Source organism: Carassius carassius, chromosome 7 (assembly GCF_963082965.1).
Source record: "Carassius carassius chromosome 7, fCarCar2.1, whole genome shotgun sequence".
NCBI lineage: Eukaryota > Metazoa > Chordata > Actinopteri > Cypriniformes > Cyprinidae > Carassius > Carassius carassius.
In genome coordinates this window covers 21174694-21193736 of record NC_081761.1, presented here as the reverse complement: position 1 = coordinate 21193736, position 19043 = coordinate 21174694, and the positions used below count along the sequence as shown (strand labels likewise).

The window sequence follows — 19043 nt, the reverse complement described above, 5'->3', positions numbered from 1 at the left end:
ATGGATCACTCAGTGTATTAAGGGGTCAGTAGGGTCTTAGCTTTGATCCCATTGGCAGTAGCTCTGACTGAGATTGGCAATGGGACAGAAATAACCCTGTCCACTTCATGGGGTTGCGAGCTGCTGTAGACCTCCAGATGCCATCCTGCTAGTATAGATGACTAGATATTGCAGATCTGATTAAGGTGAGGCAGGCATTAGTTGCTGAGGAGGCTAAAATCTTTTTCTCCACACCAAAGCACTGAGGGCGACTACACCTAGTGCTTGTCTGTTGAGATCTTTCAGTAGAAAATCTCCATTTAGTTGTTATACAGTAGGAGTCCAATATTAAGACATATTTCTTTTGTCATTCTCCAAGCAGCTGATATACCTTTGCTAAAGCTCATAATACAACATCTTTTGTCCCAGTGGAAAATGCACTTACTCTGTTTCTTGGGTCTGACTCTTTGCACACTTTCAGGACGCTTATGCGCTTAAGTGATTAAGAGACGAAGTGGGAAATCGGGTTAATTCAGCTTAGAAGTGTGTCTCTAGGCAGGTGGGTGTCACTGCCACTTCAGGGTCCCTGTGGTCTCAACTTATCCTACATCTACTGCAGGAGTAACTGAGTTCAGCAGGTTTTAGACTTTCTTTTATTTTATGCAGGTTTTTCCAGATTTCTTGGAGATAATAGACTGTTCACCATCCTGCTGTTTATTAAGAGCCTGAGGCTCAAATCACCAAAACTAAAGCTGATTCTGGGTGTTTCTTGTAGCTTTTGTCTTGATGTCTTTTGGATTAGTTTTGAAGATCTCACGTCATTAGCAATGTGTTATGTGCACATTCTACACGAATGTTCAGGCTCATTACAGTTTCAGTATAGTTGCCTGTATTTCTCTGGTCACCGCCCTGATGTGCTTTAACAATGGTTGTAAAACTGGCTAGGTTTACTCTGTGACTTATTATAATAGATCAAGTTTTCCTGTCATCTCTAAACACATGGGTGGAGAGCCATCCTGGCACCTGTCTGGTCCTGAAACAACTATTACATGACTAACATTGATCGGTGACACCAAAACGACGTGGCTGGTGGAGCAACTGTCATGGCGCATTGGTATCTTTTGCGCCCTGTCAGGATAGTCACATTGTTGCATTCTATGAGCTTATCATCTCCCTTTCTCTGTAAGGAGCTGTGTCGCTGTTGTCTATTTAAAATAGTGGAATTTAACAGGAGTCCGAGCATGTCTGCAGAACTGGAAAAGCAGGTTGGAGTTCAAAGGTGATCTCTGGCAGCGCTAACGTGTTCAGTTAGCACAGTTAATGTTTGTACTAGTCCCATCAAACGTGTGGATACAGTGAGGTAAATTACTTTATCTTTAATATCTTAAACGTTCATAGTAAAAACCAGATTACGGGTTTAGAAGTAAATATTATGTAATTATAGACAATACAAAATTCTTGTTGGATGGTTTAAAAAAAAAAAAAACGTGAATCGAAAGTGGATTTTAAACATTTCAGATTTTTTTTTAATATTATTGTCATTTTAATATTAATGGCATTTTAAATCTGTACAGTGTTTGTTTAACCAGCCTTAAAGGAACAATTAAATCATTTACTGCAGTTATTCATATTCTGACAGTTAGTAGTCAGTCAAAATGTCATGCCTGTCTCAGTTGTAATGTGTATGTTTTGAAAAAAATTACGGATTGAGGGAGGACCTTTGAAAATGTAAAAAAAAAATACATTGTCAATTAACTAGGGCTAGACCAGATTATTCGAATATACGTTCAGTGGGTTGGCATTCGATTTTCAATTCTGAGATTGGGATATTCTTTGTGTTTGTTTTTCAAACATATGGCATCCCCTGCAAGACAGTTCTCATTCATGCTTGAATATTAATCGGCCATGAGTGAACATCATTAACGTCATGATTCAGTTCATCTGGAAGAGAAGACAAAAATGCCAAAGACCTCAGTTGTGTGGGAGCACCTTAAATTGAGTGAGGGCAAGACAAAGTCAGTGTGCCAAATATAGGATTTGAAACTGGTCTACCACAACAGCACATTAAGTTTGAAAAATCACCTGAGTTCTGTAAGTAGTAAACCTACAGTAAGTATATTGTTGGTGTAAAAAAACAATCTGCTTTTATCTTTTATCTGTTAATCATAAATTTCACACATGATAAAAATGTGCACTTAGCCTAATATGCTTGGAAAATATGGCAGTCCTAAAAAAACAAAAACATACAGTAGCCCAGCCTAATAATAAATTTCTATATTAAAAGTATTGCTCTTAACAGAGCTGTGTGTTTTGTATCACTATTGCAGTGTCCGTTCTCGGAGCATATAAGCCCTGTCTGCGTGAGGCGTGCAATGGCTCGCGCTGTTTAGTAGTTTATTAAAAGCTTATTCATTCTGAACGTGTTGCGTGTCCATATTGCACCAAAATGCGACACTGCACTCACTTGGGTCCACAGCAACACACCTGCCATGTGTGAAATTGATTGAATGAACGGTTCTCGAAAAAATGCAAACAGACAGATACACAGAGATTCCTGCCTGTATTACACTGTGTCTGCACTGGACGTGACAGTTGTGTCGTGCCGCACTGCAACAGCTAAAGTCTGTCTACACTAGGGCTGTCACTTATGAGAAAAATCCAATTCGAACGGATATCGAATATCATGCAATGTATTCGAATATATTCGAATAGCTACAACACTAGTCTATCAACTTGATCTGGATTAAGTGCGGCTCTCTTTTTATTTACAATGTTCCCCGCGGTGGAGAACATATAACCATGGTTTTATTATAGTAAAACTGTAGTAAACCATGTTTTTTTGGCGTGTTGACTACCATTTGTATAACCACAGATTTACTACAAATACCATGGTTAATTTAGCAAAACCATGGTTAATTTGTGGTTACCATGGTTTAACTATAGTAACCATGGTTTTTTGGTTTTATTTGTAGTAAAACCATGGTTAATTTTCATAAGGGCACACTCCCCCCACGCTCACATATCGCGTCTTTTGTGCGCTCAAGTTCGTTATTTCCAATGTAGGCGCACGGTATTTATCCTTTGCTGAAATTTCCGCGTCTTCTTGGAGAGAGCAGGTCATGGTTGCTTAGCAATGGCAGACACCTCAGGGGCGCAACTGCCCGAGCGCTTTGGAAAGAAGGAGAAAGCGGCACGCCTAGCGTTTTCCACGCGTTTTTAGGCGCGATATGTGAACTGCCCCTTAAGATGGCAAATAATAAAATAAAAAACAAACGGTCTAATCATAGACTATAAAAAATGCGCTTCACATGGCATTTTAAAAACCGGATATTTTATTTATAGTTCGATTACGGATATTTCACGTCATGTTCAAATGCATATTCGAATATCAAATAAAAAGTGACAGCCCTAGTCTACACTGGAAGCGACAAAGCGACCATTGAAATATTTGAAATTTGTATCAGTACATCATAAATAGAATGCAGCAGCAGTTTACTGTCACGGATTTGTTGCACTGTGCCTCATCCAGTGTAGACAGGATAATACAGTAGGTTATATTTTATTTTGTCGGGTCACACTGCGCGGCTCGCGTCCGGTGTAGAAATGGTGTTAGAGAATATGTTCAGCCCCTCCCTCCAAAGCTTGAATATTCAGACCAGCCCTACAATTAACCTACAAATTAAATATCTACAATATAGTTCAGAAGTTTGAGGTCGGTGTTTTGATGATTGATTTTTGTCAGCCATTGTCAAAATGGCTGATTCAATTAGAAACCAAACAAATGAGTCCATCTGAATGGACTGTTGAATCACTTGTTCACTCAATTCGTCATTCAAGGAACGAAACACCATGTTGCTATGCACTGTTGTATAAAATGAAATATTAGAAGATATGATATATAAATTAGAAATATTAGAAGATATTCAGAAAAGTACATTGCTTGTGCAAGGAATATAGAAACGTAAAAACTCATAAATGGACATTTTTTACCTCAATTACTTGAATTATAAGGGCATTCTAACTGTATTCTAACAGGCTTCATCATGCAGTGAATGCTTTTGGGCTCTCCAAGACGCGTATTTTTTTTTTTTTTTTTTTTTTTGCAGTCGGTGATTCAATATGTCAGCTCTACTATCAGCTCTCAATCCATCACACACACAGCACAATAACATAATGTCGGGGAATGTCTTTAAATTACAATCAAGGAAAAATCATGGCTTTTCTGTTGTCTTCTTTTAAAAGAACTTCAAAAGTTGCACTTTAACCATTTTGCGCTAAAAATTCGGAAAACTTGGTTCCGCTTGGGAGCAGCTTGTTACCATACCGAGTTCAATCGCCACTATTCAGTTTGTGAATTATAAATAATTTAGAAAATTTTAACATTTCATTTGCATGGTAAGTTTTAAATAATACACATTATTCTAAAGGGGATGGTTAGGGGGTATGGTGGTTTTACCAATGGGATGATTTTTGTAATTTTTTTTCAACCAGGAGGATGTCATCGCCCCTCAGTTTGATCCCTGGTTACGGCTATCATTTACACTACCCTGGCATTTTTGACCCTTGAAAACGGAGACTTTCGAAAAAGCTGCAGACCCAGTTTTATTTGGAAAACTCCAGGGTTGTGTTTCAGTGTAAACGGACCAAAACGAAGACTTTTGAAAACGATGGTGTGGATGCCCACATTCGCTCTGCGAACACTTGATGACCGTGTAAACAATAACATCATGTACATTGTTGTACTCATAGATTTGTTAGCTATAGATATGCAGATTCCCATTCAACCACTCCAAGTACCGTAGACTCGTCAGTCCACCATCTAAATAATAGGGAATCTAGGCTACCTATACATATCTATGGTTGTACCTGATTGAACGGTCATGTAACTGAATCTGCGTAAATGTTTTGTTACACCAACTAAAATTTTAAGGGTTATCTTTTAAAGTTACATGTAACCACTCTTTACAGTGTGAACTGTGATATGACCTAAAAAAATTGTGATGTCACAATAGTAACTGACACTCATCTGACCTCATTAGTGGAGGTGATGTAGCCTAGTGATGATGTCATTTGGCCCACAAGTGCAGCATGTTATGTCACTCTGTTACAGTCACTGGTGATTGATAGTGAGTCTTGTTTATTCCTGTGACCTACTTTAAGTTCATCTGACTGGTGCACAGTGCACAAACACACCTGCTTTGAACAGATCTGTGAATGTATAGCTTTATTGGCCCAATTGAATCTCACCTAATATCCAGACTTTAAATGGAGGTGTAGGTTATTGCTCGTTGCAGTATTGTATTTCAGACTGCAGACATGCAGCTGTGTAGTGTATCATGTACCCCTGCTCACATGTTGCTTGTTGGCATTGCATTCTGTAGGGTGGTCTATTGGTGCATTGCATTAAGCTTTCAGAGGGAAGTTAAATTAAGCATAGTTCAACATTTAAAAACAGTGTTGAAATACGTGCATTTTGTTCTACTCTGTTGCAATCCAGGAACGCTTCCTGTGTAAACGGGTATTTACTCATTCTGTGCTTCTGACTGCAGTGAGAAAACTCCATTTAATGTTGTTTTCAGTAACTAGCCAATATAATCAATAAGGGGGTCATATGACGTTGCTAAAAAGAACATTATTTTGTGTATTTGGTGTAGTGAAATGTGTTAATGCAGTTTAACCCTCTGGAGTCTAAGGGTATTTTTGGGGCCTGGGGAAGTTTTGTCATGCCCTGACATTTGTGCTTTTTTCAGTTTCTTATAAATATCTAAATGGTGGTCCTCTGAGACAAGGTCTTTACAGGGGATCTGTATCTGGGGATCTAGTTGTCCTGGTCTCCGCTGTCTTTCAGGGATGTAGAGGTCCTTTCTAGGTGCTGATCCACCATCTGGTCTGGATACGTACTTGATCCGGGTGACTACAGTGACCCTCTGATCTGGATACAGACTGGATCTGGTGGCTACGGTGACCTCGGAATAAGAGAGAAACAGACTAATATTAGCGTAGATGCCATTCTTCTAAGGATGTATCAAGTACATCGGGTGTTATGGGAAGTGTTCCCAGTTCTGGTTTACCTAATTAATGCAGCCTAAAAATCCTTTAACGGATTTGGATATAAGAAGCATATTAGTGTGTTATGTGTCAGCCAGGTTAAAGAGATGGGTCTTTTATCTAGATTTAAACTGTAAGAGTGTGTCTGCCTCCCGTACAATGTTAGGTAGGTTATTCCAGAGTTTAGGCGCCAAATAAGAAAAGGATCTGCCGACCACAGTTGATTTTTATATTCTAGGTAATATCAAATTGCCAGAGTTTTGAGAACACAGTGGATGTGGAGGTTTATAATGTAACAAGAGCTCATTCAAATACTGAGGTGCTAAACCATTCAGGGCTTTATAAGTGATTAGCAAGATTTTAAAATCTATACGATGTTTGATAGGGAGTCAGTGCAGTGTTATGTCCTTAAGGTAATATCCTAAAAAGCTGCATGATATAAAGCCGGTGTATGTAATTTTGGATGTTTATTTAATAGATAGTAGTCTAAATAACACTTATAATGCAATTCATATTTGGAAAGGAAGCTCGTGTGTTTATTCTCAATGCTATTAAAATTAGTATTAGTAAATATAATATATTCATGTAAATATTTTCTTTATATACTGTGCGTGTCTTTATGTAGGCCTACATAATTAATATTCTCAGTGCACACACACACGTTATATATGCTATGCATTTTGGATGTGATTAATTACAATTAATCGTAGGGATGCAACGATACCATTTTTTCAGAACTGATCCGATACTGAAAATTCTGAGTATCTGCCGATGCAATCCAATCCGATACCAGCACAGTTTTTTTTTTATTCAATACAGAATTTCTATACTTCTGTGTTGACCTGATCATCATTCTTTTGTGTTAATCACAGTCTACTACATATACACAACTTCCTTTTAATGAAAAATAACAAATGAAAAAATATATAATCATAAATGATTACAAAACTATTATTATAAACTAGGTTGGTAGATTCAGCAGCAAAAGAATCACGGGAGCACAGTAATTTTGTCAAATTTGAAATATCTTATTTACAAATAAAGTGAATAAGTCTAAAATCTGGTAATATGTTACACATTGCTCTTGTATTGTTGTAAAATACATTATTGAAAAAAAACAAGTATATACATTTATATAGAAATGTAAATGATGTTTCTTTTAAATCTATAGCACAGTAGGCTAATAGAGGCAGCAGCATATCATAGATAGGACAGAACAAGAAAGACTATTAATAATCTGATTCCACAGAAAAGATTATAATACTGAAGGCGCCACAGTTCAGTCAGTGTACTGTATGAGTAAATGAATTACTCCGTGGTTTATTTTAACTCCGAGGGAGTGTTGGCCACCTTAAAGTAAATATATTGTGGATTAATGCTTACCGGAGACGCGAAACAGTTCAAACGATTCAGTCCTATTTGGTGAACCGGTTTAACTGGTTCACTAAGAAGAACCGGTTAAATCGAATGATTCATTCGCGAACCAGACATCACTACAAAGGGAAGAGATATTGATACGTAGTCTGTTAAATCTGTGCATTAGTTTAATGAGCCTTTTCTTTGAACCGTTATAAACCTCCGTTACTGTGTGCTCTTGAAGAGAGTTTCATTGTTTTGACTGTAACCGAACGCAACACACAGTTTGATTGCTGAATGGAGGATGACAGACAGCCGCAGCAGAGAGAAGAGTTTATGTGAACTTGAATTTAATGACTTCAATATCAATCTGTACCTCACGTTGAACTATGAAACAGCTTCAGAACACTTGAAATATGTTTTTGAAAACATTTTAGTGCTTTATAATATTTTTGTGCCTTTCGTGGAGCTCAACAATAACACATAATAGTATACGCACAGTATCAGATTTGGATCGGTCTCGTCTGATTGATACCCGATCCGCAGAAAATGCCAGGATCGGAGCCGATACCGATCCCGAGTATTGGATCAATGCATTCCTACTTAAACGTTGCACATGACTAGTTAAAATAAAAGTCCTGATGTTGTCAATATAAAAGTCCTACTTCCAATGATTATCGACCAAACAAAATCAGATGCAGATAATTTTAATCTGCAGTACTTTGCTGATATAGCTAATGTTTGACAACACTCCACATAGTTGATGTTGCATTTGTAGCATTACAATTGTGAATGAATGGACATCAGCTGAGGGATGCTGAGAATATTTGCTCTGGGACTCATGCCTGACTGAACACTTGGCTTCAGACAATAGTAACGGTGTTCCCAGCAGCTGATAAAAGTCCTCTGTGAATGTGTGTGTGTTGGACCAGACGCCAAGCCAGCCGGTGTTTAACCCTTAACTTCTCTCATATGGCTAACACACAAACACACACACTTTCAAACATCTCTTTAAACCACAGATCTCCTGTCCTGTATCATCAAATGTTCCCGTTAACTAATTTAAATCTCTAAAGTGGTTCCAGATCAGTGAATGTGGGGATTTTCTCCCCGCGGGATAATGCAGATAATAGGTTAACAGATCTGTTAACAGATGGCAGTACTAGTCGCAAGGTCTCAGCTGTAAAAAGTGGTTTTCCTGGGCAGTGCCTTGTTTAATGTATATGTATGTATGTGTGTGGTAGAAGGAGGGTTTAGGGGTTTGGATGATTTCTTGTCTCCAGGGATCTTATTTTGGAGCTTTGATCTGAGGGAGGTCTGTCCCAATTGGGGTGGGTTTGTGTGTGCTGTGAGTTGTCTGATTTACTATTTCCTGTCATAGGGCGACAGACCGGCGCTCCGTAATTGTACCAGCATTTGTAGTGAGCAGGGTTGTGCACCATTCAGAGTTGAATTTATGTGAATTAAATTCTGACTCATTCCTTAAAGTAGAAACAAATTACATTTTAAAATGTCTTCACTTAAAAAGTCGCTTTTGTTAAATTGCAATAAAATCTCACAATCTTGCTGTTTTTACTGTATTTTATATCAATTAAATGCAGCCCTTGTGAACAGAAAAATCTTACTCATCCCAAACCTTTGAATGGTAGCTCATTTCATTATATTGCATAAAATGATTATTATATTTCTAACATTAAAAATAATTGTATGCATCATATTGAAGGAACATGTTATATAAGAATTCTTTAATTTGCTTAAGTGAATAGAATCAGTTTTTTTTATAAATATCATCTAAACACAATATGATAGACGTTTTAAGGAGGTTTACTGTTTCTGTTAATTTGACAGTATTCAACACTTTAGAGAGATATGTATATTTTACACATCAAAAGATAAATAAGCATAAATAGTCTCAATGAGTTGTGCAGTTAGTATATGTTTTGTTGCAATAATGAAATTGCTCTGCTTTGTGTATGTTTGACTGTTCACATTATTTGAATTGCAGAACTTCTTCTTTTCATTTCAATTCAAGTTCCAAGGCAGCCTGTAGGGTGTGAGCAATTCCATTCAAATTCCTCATGAACGAACGTCAGTTCTTAAAATTTGCCCAACCCTAGTAGTGAGGTGGCTATCACAGTAGCAGGTCATGTGAATTGTGCGAAATAAACATTTATTAATGATTTTTAATGTTGGAAGCCATCCACTTTTGTAGTCCATTCACGACAGTATATATTATCCAAGTCTGACCAATACTTAGTTTCTCGTTGCGAGTGTTGTTTGGGTTCTGTGTAAAGTATGTCACGATCTAGTGATTGATCTAATGATTGACTGATCTCTTTCGCTCTCATTCTTCTCCAGGGCTGTTGAGAATTTGACTGGCCACATTTTTGAGAATCACTCCTTCAGTGTGTCGTACATACTGGACGAAGAGGCAGGAAGGGACGGGGGTGTAAGACCCCAGGTCCCGCGAGGGGCATCTAAAATGGGGACAGGAAGTCGGGAGCAGGAGTTTGGTCAGCCAGGGGCCATGGGAGGCCCCCAGGGGCCTAGGCATCGTCAGCAAGAGCTGCCTCTACGAATCCTAGTGCCCACTCAGTTTGTGGGAGCCATCATTGGAAAAGAGGGACTCACTATAAAGAACATCACAAAGCAGACACAGTCCAAGTAAGTCTTGATATTTTAAACATTTTAACAAGTATTTGTCTAATTAGTAATAAGTTGAATTTAATTAGGGCCCAAGTACTAATGGTGTGAGGACCCTCTTGGAATTGCTTTTTTTATTGAGGTTATAACTGAAAGATGTAATAGCTATCATAGTTTAATCACACAAATACGGATGTACCAGAAGGACATTTCTGGGCTGATGATGAACAAATAAATAGTGTAATATCATCCATATTGACCATCCTGCTAATCATAATTAAAAAATGCAGTATACATCAGCTGAAAGCATTGTTGACTTTATAGTTATGTCATATAACTAGTATAATGAAACAGGCATATTTGCATGTTTTACAAACTACAGCAATATTTGTATGTGAATACCCTTTGATACAAATGTTATAGGCAGGGTTTATTCTTGTTCATTTGTTCAAAGACCGCTATTCTGTAGCACAAAGGGATCGAATAAACCTGTAGGGGTCTTGACGTATTTTTCTTGTTTGACTACTTTAAACTTGACATTGAAGTCTTAAATGCTGCATGACGTGCTTAATATAACATGCTGAACACAGTATCTTTTGTTGGTCGCAATTATATCCTGTGTTTGTGCAATTCCACCAGTGTTGGGTAAGTTACTTTCAAAAAGTAATTAATTACGATTACTAATTACATCATCAATATTGTTTTTAAATTACTTTACTTATTACTCTGTCTGAAAAGTAACTTAGTTACTCATTAAGTAACTTAATTATTTAAATCACTAATTGGGCTGCATCAAATCCCTATAAACCTATGAACTCTTTATTCTTTCAATTTGAGTCAAACACAGAATAGTTTAGCCTTTTAGCTTTAAAACAACTGTTTAAATGTAACCTCCTTTTGTTAACAAATAGAAATAATCTGAATAACAAAAAAGCTTAAGAAAAGTTAAACAATACATTTCAGTTTGTCAAGATGTTGAGGAAAAGCCCAACTAGTAAAAATCCATACAGGTTTATGTAAAAATAAAACGTTAACTAATGTAGGTAAGAATAAATTACATAAATTATCTTCTCTACTAAATAAAGCTGTATCAGATCGTGCTGTTCTTCTGAAGTAAATTCCTCATAGCAGGACTTCAGCAATGAAAATAAGACAAATCTTGATATTTATTATTATTTTTGTAATCTATTTTTGTATACGTATAGATGAGGGTGTGCGCGCGCAGGTGACTGCGTATAATGAGTTCAGATGTGGGAAAGACTGGACCTAGCTTTAGTTTTATATGGATTACATAATCAGAGCACGTTCATTTTCGATTTGAATTTGATTTAAAAGTAGACACAAGCTTTCTATAGACATATTTCTCATGTCTCGGTGTCAAATACTCGCTGAGTTTGTGACATTTATAAAGTTGCTCACAGAGACCTAGAAGGCAGAAAGTGCATCCTGTGTGTTTTGTTTATTTTGCAAAAGCACAATGTTTTGTTTTTATTGGTAGTGTACACAAATAAAAGTAGGTCCTTTTTAGATTCTACCGATTTTAGTCTTATCTGTATCTGAGTAGGCTACTTAAGGTTTCTCTGTGAATCAGAGAAATGGGACGCAGAGGGTTAAAGACGCTGCTTTCACTTTTATCTTTAGTACAGTAAGTTGAACTAAATTAAAATGAGAAATATTGCCCTGACAACTCGCTGAAATATAAATGATAGAAATATCAGGTATACGTATTTCATTTATTTTATTACTTTTTTTTCAAGTTGCAATATATATATATATTGCGCAGCATCATAGAATGTCTATGAACAGATTCACGCCCACTTTTAGGGGAAAACAAACCGCCATACAGTATTGGATCGAGGAAGTGGACTAACCTTACAACATGCCAAAGAGTTGTGTACTTTGTGCACCAATAATGATTGTAAAACCCTAAATTTGAAATCATCCATATCTGGCTGTTATGGCAATATCATGCATTACGTATGATGCTAATCGAAAGCTAAGCCAGGCTAGTTGTACTTTTCTGTTTTACTTTTACTGTTTACTTTCAAATACGAAGTAAAATCATTCACTGGTTTACCTGGTGACTCGATGAGGTACGAATAAATGTCCGGGTAAGACTCTGGCCACTTATTGGGGTTGTAACCAATTTGACACTGGGAGGATGAAGGGACGTGTTTTTAAATTGACCAAATGAAGTTTATGGATGAATCTTTCACACACTGTGGGAGGCAGGGTGGGCATATAATTACTTGACATGTTCACGCCTGCCGGCTGTGTATGGACATTGCTTTTTGCTGCTAATTTCTATGGAAGTCTATGGGAAGTCTAGTTTACTTTCCCCTAAAAAGGGGCGGTAACGAAATGGAGCGTTACGTTCCCGGATGTGCTGGTTGTGCATATATCCATTTTGCTCTATGCACTTGATAGTTAAATTAAAAAATGTGATAAAGGTCATTCTTTGCTCTGTCTCAGGGTAGATATCCATCGTAAGGAGAATGCAGGAGCAACTGAGAAGTCCATCACTATCCACTCATCTAATGAGGGCTGTTCACAAGCCTGCAGGATGATCCTGGAAATAATGGAAAAAGAGGCCAATGACACCAAGATGTCAGTATCTCTTCAGACTGTGGGGCACATTAAAGTTTTACAGGCTTCATTTGCTTTAGGATTGATTCTTTAAGACAAATAATTTAAAACTGTGTAAATAAGCAAATAACCTCATGTTGTTCTCAGATTTATTATAAAAAAGAAATAAAAAAATGAAAATAATATTGTATGCTCTGTCTCTATATCAGTGTGGAAGAGGTTCCTCTGAAGATCTTGTCCCACAATAACCTTGTTGGGAGACTCATAGGGAAGGAGGGCAGGAACCTGAAGAAGATAGAGCAAGATACTGGGACCAAGATCACGATTTCATCGTAAGTTTGCTCTGTACAGATCATCTTCAACAGATGGCGTTAATAAAAGATTGAACAGCGTCTCATAGGAGAGGACCCAGTTATGAAACTGAGGTGTAATTGTGTATGTATTGATTGTTCATCTGAAGATCCAATGCCTATTTAATTTTTTTGTATTTTAATTTTTTTGTAGATTACAAGACCTAACTATATATAACCAGGAACGTACCATCACGGTGAGGGGAGGGGTGGAGGAGTGCTGTAATGCAGAAGTGGAGATCATGAAGAAACTTCGAGAAGCCCATGAGAATGATGTGGCTTCACTTAATGTGAGTAAATCATAGCTTTTGAGGTTTATTGGTGGATGGATGGTAGTTTGTTCATAAAGAAAGGAACTGTTTTATGTGAAGTCACTTTGAAACAACAGGGGTTGTGAAAAGTGTTGTATAATAAATTACATAGGGCCAGTATGTAAGTTACGCTACATCGAGTTTATTATCGAAGGCGATTCATCTTCAATAATGAACTCTATATACTGAAAACACTCTAACTGAAAAACTTTAAGTGCTTTTCTATAATGTTAAGTCACAAATGTCAACTAAACATTGGATTGGTTTCTTTTTTAAATTATAAAAATGTAAAAATATGAATGGTATCATAATGTTATACTAAAACTAAAATAATGGGAAAAACTCTTAAGATAACACATAGAAAGGAAAAAAAACTCTTAAGCACACAGAATAACAAGTGGATTTTGAACGATTAATTGCCGCTTTGAACGATAACATAATTATGGCATCCATAATTGTAATCGCAATTAGAAATTTGATTAATTGTGCAGCCCTAATTGAATGTACGTCCATACCATTTTAGATGATGCTCTAAACAAGTAGCGTTTAGTGATGTACTGCAAAAGAATCTCAAACTCTTGAACTACAGCAACAAGAGTTTGTTAGAACTTACAAGATAAATGAATTTAGGTACATGAAATATTGAAGTTATTAGTTTACAGAATTATTGATTATTATTATTGAGTAATTGATTATTGTATCTTACTTGTAGAGTTGTCTTGTTAAAGTAAATAAGGTAAATCTTAAAGCTCTGTGCCTTTTTTATGATAAGTTTATGTATTACTATTAATCTGCAAATTTTAATCTCCAATTTATATGAACTACTTAGTAACATATTTAGGTACACTGGTGAGAAAAAGGGTTAACCTAAAAATGGCCACATCTAAGTTATCTGGTTTTAAGACTAAAATTGTATTTAATTTTGCTTAATCAACCTAAATGCATTAACCTAAATACTTGAATTAATTTATAACTGAACTAATTTTTATGGATTAAATCAGGAAAAATAGGTCAACTTTTAGTCATCTACTGAAAGGTTTATTACTATAAAATGACTGATGTCTTCCAAGGCCAGTTGAGTTTTTAAACTCAAGATATGAATATGTCGACATGTTACCATGGACATGGCATATACATATAGTGGTCAATGTAAATCAGGAGACTTGTATAAACTCACAATTGATCTGAATCAAGTATCGCAGAGCAGCAGAGAACAATGTAATATGGACTGACAAACACCAAACATATCCTTTAACTGTTCTCACACAGTATTTGGCAGTGGCTTTAATCCTGCTTCTTTAATCTTAGTAAAGCAGAACTTGTTTTGCCTGGACAGACAGTGATTATCAGGCAGTATGTGGATGTGAATTGGCATTAACTCGGTAGAATTGCATTTGTTTAATCCATTTAATTTGCTGATTCAGTAACTGTTTGAATAACATAAACCCGTGAAATTGAACAAGACTGATTCATTCCACGCTTTGCATAAAGTCTCACTTGTACTCTCAGATTCACATCCTTCTCCATCTCTGGTTTCAGCAGCAGACTAACATGATGCCAGGTCTAAACCTGAGCGCATTGGGGATCTTCTCCTCTGGCATGTCTGCTTTCCCTCCAGCCCCTGGTCTGCGTGGATCTCTTTCTGCCCCAGCCAACTACAGCCCCCTGCTGGTGAGCATCAGGATGTGCATGTGTATATCAGGACTTAAAGCTGCCAATGATTTGAGAAAAGAATGTGTAAACCGTAAACGGAGTGTGAGAGATAGTTGTCTTTCATCTTAGTGCGTTTATCTCTTAAATAACCAACTGTTTGCTTTAAAATTGTGGATTACATTGGTCTCACCACATCCTCAATGTATATGTTTGCCACTGCAGGGCCCTCCATCAGTATTGGGTGGTCTGTATGGGGTTCCCCCCTCTGGAGCATTATCTCTTCAGCAGGCAGTGAGTACTTGTTATTATGTTTATGTCAGTATACATCTCTCATAATTTCCATAAGTCTGCACACTGCTGTATGTCATGACAATCTTAAGCTCATAAGAACCTTTTCAGTTACATGTATTATAAATCATTTTGTAGCACATTCATATGCCACATTCATCATTCAGAGCTTCAGGATATAAAAAAAAAGTCCTTTAAATAATAAAGTTTGAACTGTGGTTTCAAACAGATGCAGATTCGATACGAAACTGCATAATGAAACGATAATTCGAATTTTAAATTATGTAGAATAAAAATGAAATGTTAAAAAAAAACATATAAATGTTGTAAATGTGGTTTTTAATAATACGTTATATTTTTCTGCATGTCTTTTGAATAAATATGTTGACACAATCATGGCATATTGCCAGAATCAGTGAATGATATTAATAAAGAGTCATGTAATGGAGAATCAAAATCTATCTATCATCTGTCTATTTATCTGTCTGTCTGTCTAAACTCGACTAGCAGGAGTCAAGGCTGTCTGTGTGTGTTTCAGACTGCTGAACAGGAAGTGGTTTACCTCTTTATCCCCACTCCAGCAGTAGGAGCTCTCATCGGGAAGAAAGGGCAACACATTAAAGAGCTGGCACACTACGCTGGAGCTTCAATAAAAGTGAGACACTTTAAGACTCTTGAGGCACACCACTGCAGTTCAATCTCTCTTTTTGGGAAAATTAACCAGTTTCTGAATGAAGCTTGAATGAAAGAATGGTTTGGACTAGATTGTTTTGTATTGCTTGTTATACTGGCCTAAGAAAACCGTGATGTTTTCTACTGTTTTGGGCTGAAGTGCTAGTTTCAGTGCTGCATTGTCTCTAAATAAATGTAAATGTGTTTGTGTTTTGAACGTTATTTAGCTGATTAACAGCTGTGGTTTCGTATAAATTTTGACTTGTGATTAGAAAAAAGTAAGTGGAAAACAATCAGTAATATTTAGAATTGTGTACATTTGTTTTCCAGCAAAAGTGTGTTGTATAATGTAAACTTGAGCTGTACATGCTGTAAAAAAAAAAAGTGTTGACCTGCAATTGTCACCTTAAAGAGCTATTTCTAACTGGCATTAACCTGTAAAATGTAGTTTTGCTGCTATATATTAATGTATATAGTATGGTTCATTGATATTAAATAATATTTTTGTCTTGAATAAAACCAATTCATTTAGATTTTTAGATAAATTTTTAGGTTTCCATTATTTTCTGTGTATTAAGGTATCACTGCACACTTGTGACAGTTTAAGTGGTCTTTTGTACTCAAATCAAGACAGAACAAAGCCAAAAAAGTGGTGTTTTGTGTCACTGCAGATTGCTGCACCGGACAATCCTGATGATCCTGAGAGGATGGTCATTATCACTGGACCACCAGAGGCTCAGTACAAGGTAAAAGCCATCATTCATTCATTTAGGCTCCTTATATTCTGGGTACAAATACCTTTAGGCAGGACCTAGGGTGTTTTACACCGATATCTATTAGGGCTGGGACAATAAATCGATGCATAATTGATTTGTGGATAAATTCTGAGATTTTCAGAATGCAACGTGATTCTTCTGGAAATTATTCTGATTCTAAAAATTTTGATTTTAACAGCAGATCTAATCTAGTTTTATCCGCACTCTCAAATGCTCATGAAGAAGAGTGCTAAAGAGCGCTTATGCGTTCAGCTGAGTCATGTAACTTTAATTTCGCTTTTATGAAGCAAGATTATGATGCACAGCCCACTGTGAACACCCTTGTAATTCGCTTCAACCTTTTTCTAAAATTTTTAAATGATTATTTTAGGTTTTCGACTCAAGAAAGAAGTGCGATGCATTGAGAAAATCTCAGAATCGTTGCCGATTAATTTCTTGATTCGCAATTCATTGATTTATTTTCCGAGCCCTAATATCTACATTCATCCCTTATTTCTCCTTTGCTCTTTGTGTATGTGTGTGGCTGTAGGCACAGGGGAGGATATATGGGAAGCTGAAAGAGGATAATTTTTTCACTGCTAAGGAAGAAGTGAAGTTGGGGGCACATATAAAAGTGCCTTCGTCTGCCGCCGGACGAGTCATCGGGAAGGGTGGCAAAACGGTATGTGTGCTTTGTGTACATGTCATTGAATCACCAAAGACACGTTAAAACCTTGTGTAAGAACACAAGTCAACTGAGGCAGATTGTTATTTACACCTGGTAGTAACACAACACTTGAGATCAGATTTTCAATTAACTGTCACTGATTATGTTACTTTGTGTAGAAAATATGCAGAAAAAGTAAAAAGAAACACACAAAGTCCGAGACATTGCTTTCAAATGCTTCCAAATTTTAGTGTTGCCACAAACGGGTTAAATAAAATGTCATTTTAGTCCCTTACATTGACTACATTTAAGTAATTAGAAGAGCCCGACCGATATGGGTTTTTTGGGTGGCCGATACTGATATTAGGGAGTATAAAAAAGACTGATACCGATATATCAGACAATATTTTTTATGTGCAGGCTATATTATAGTACAGTATAGTCAAAACACTTCCCATTGGTGTGTCTAACTTTTAACTGGGTTTTTTTTTTTTGCAATGATAACTCAAATGTGGTGATCAAACACTTATAATGATGTGACAAACATAAAAGTATAGAGATGGGGGAATTTTGTTTATTTGCTGAGCATTGAGTTTCTACAAATAGGTGACAACGTAGCGTTAAATCACCATTGAACAGACACCAAAGTCTGCTGCCATGAAGCAGCAGACTTTGGTGAAGTTTGAGCTCAACTGCTCATCTCTAAACTACAATGACCTGGGTCACCAGTAGAAAACAATGGAGCGCGCTCTACTGGACAAACTAAGTATTTACACCATTCAGAAGCATTTAATCTGTGTTATATGTTCTGTAAAAATAAAAATTAATATCGGCGACATTCATCAATGCCGATATATCGGCGACAGACTCATATTGGCTAATAATGGCAGCTAAATGATATATCGGACGGGCACTAGTAATTAATAAATCTCAGTACTATGTTGTTGGGCAACACTTAGGAATCTAGGAGAGAGGAATCTGTTTGTGTGACCTCTGACCTCTTACCAACCACAGGTCAATGAGTTGCAGAATCTCACCAGTGCTGAGGTCATTGTACCACGAGACCAGACACCAGATGAGAATGATGAAGTGCTTGTTAAAATAATTGGACATTTCTTTGCCAGTCAGGTATGATTTTGACATTTTCCCAGCCTTTAAACTCTTTGTATTTTATTTAGAATTTGAATAAAAGACCAGGGTCAGGCCAGGTCACCCCTGAAAAAAGTGGTACCTTGCAATTGTTACAGTTTTTACTTCAGGTAAAAAGACATATTTATACCTGTTTAAAGTAGTTTTGATGTCACCATTTACTCATGAGGCACGAGACATGAGGGTGAGTAATTAAATGAACTATACCCTTACCGGGGTGCAGTGTGGTAGAAACTGGCTTACTTTACAACTACTACTGGTTGTAGTACTCACTGTGTTTTGCTTTTGTGACCAGTAGCTCCTAAGTTCACATAGAACCACCAGAGGACTATTGGCAAGTCCTGGATAGTCACAAAGCAACATCAATATTATTATTCATGAGATTTGTCCTAAGCCATAAATTCAAGTAAGAATCATAAATTCAATTTCAAATTTTTCTTTCAACTTTGGTATCAGCTTGTTACTACAGTGCTGGTACTTTTGACTTTCCCGTTTCGTGTTCCTCACTCTCTCATTGTCAACATTAACCAGTTTTGAATTTGGCTTGTATGAAAGAATGGTTTGGGCCAGACTGTGTCCAAAGGCT

The 19043-nt window shown here is 36.8% G+C and overlaps 1 protein-coding gene across 5 annotated transcripts in view; it reads left to right on the top strand.

The window, feature by feature from the left end:
• The window catches only part of igf2bp2b (insulin-like growth factor 2 mRNA binding protein 2b), a 36694-nt gene that overhangs the window by 14476 nt on the left and 3175 nt on the right, over nucleotides 1–19043 (top strand). For 3 of the 5 annotated variants that reach the window (XM_059554159.1, XM_059554158.1, XM_059554161.1), the window contains 10 exons: nucleotides 9742–10047; nucleotides 12499–12633; nucleotides 12822–12944; nucleotides 13117–13252; nucleotides 14813–14944; nucleotides 15149–15217; nucleotides 15753–15869; nucleotides 16558–16632; nucleotides 17192–17323; nucleotides 18323–18436. In XM_059554159.1, the coding sequence (XP_059410142.1) occupies nucleotides 9866–10047; nucleotides 12499–12633; nucleotides 12822–12944; nucleotides 13117–13252; nucleotides 14813–14944; nucleotides 15149–15217; nucleotides 15753–15869; nucleotides 16558–16632; nucleotides 17192–17323; nucleotides 18323–18436 (1215 nt within the window). In that variant the 5' untranslated portion in view covers nucleotides 9742–9865. Of the gene's footprint in view, nucleotides 1–1204; nucleotides 1340–9741; nucleotides 10048–12498; nucleotides 12634–12821; nucleotides 12945–13116; nucleotides 13253–14812; nucleotides 14945–15148; nucleotides 15218–15752; nucleotides 15870–16557; nucleotides 16633–17191; nucleotides 17324–18322; nucleotides 18437–19043 lie in introns of those variants that run through there. The other 2 variants (XM_059554160.1, XM_059554162.1) reach the window with 2 other exon arrangements.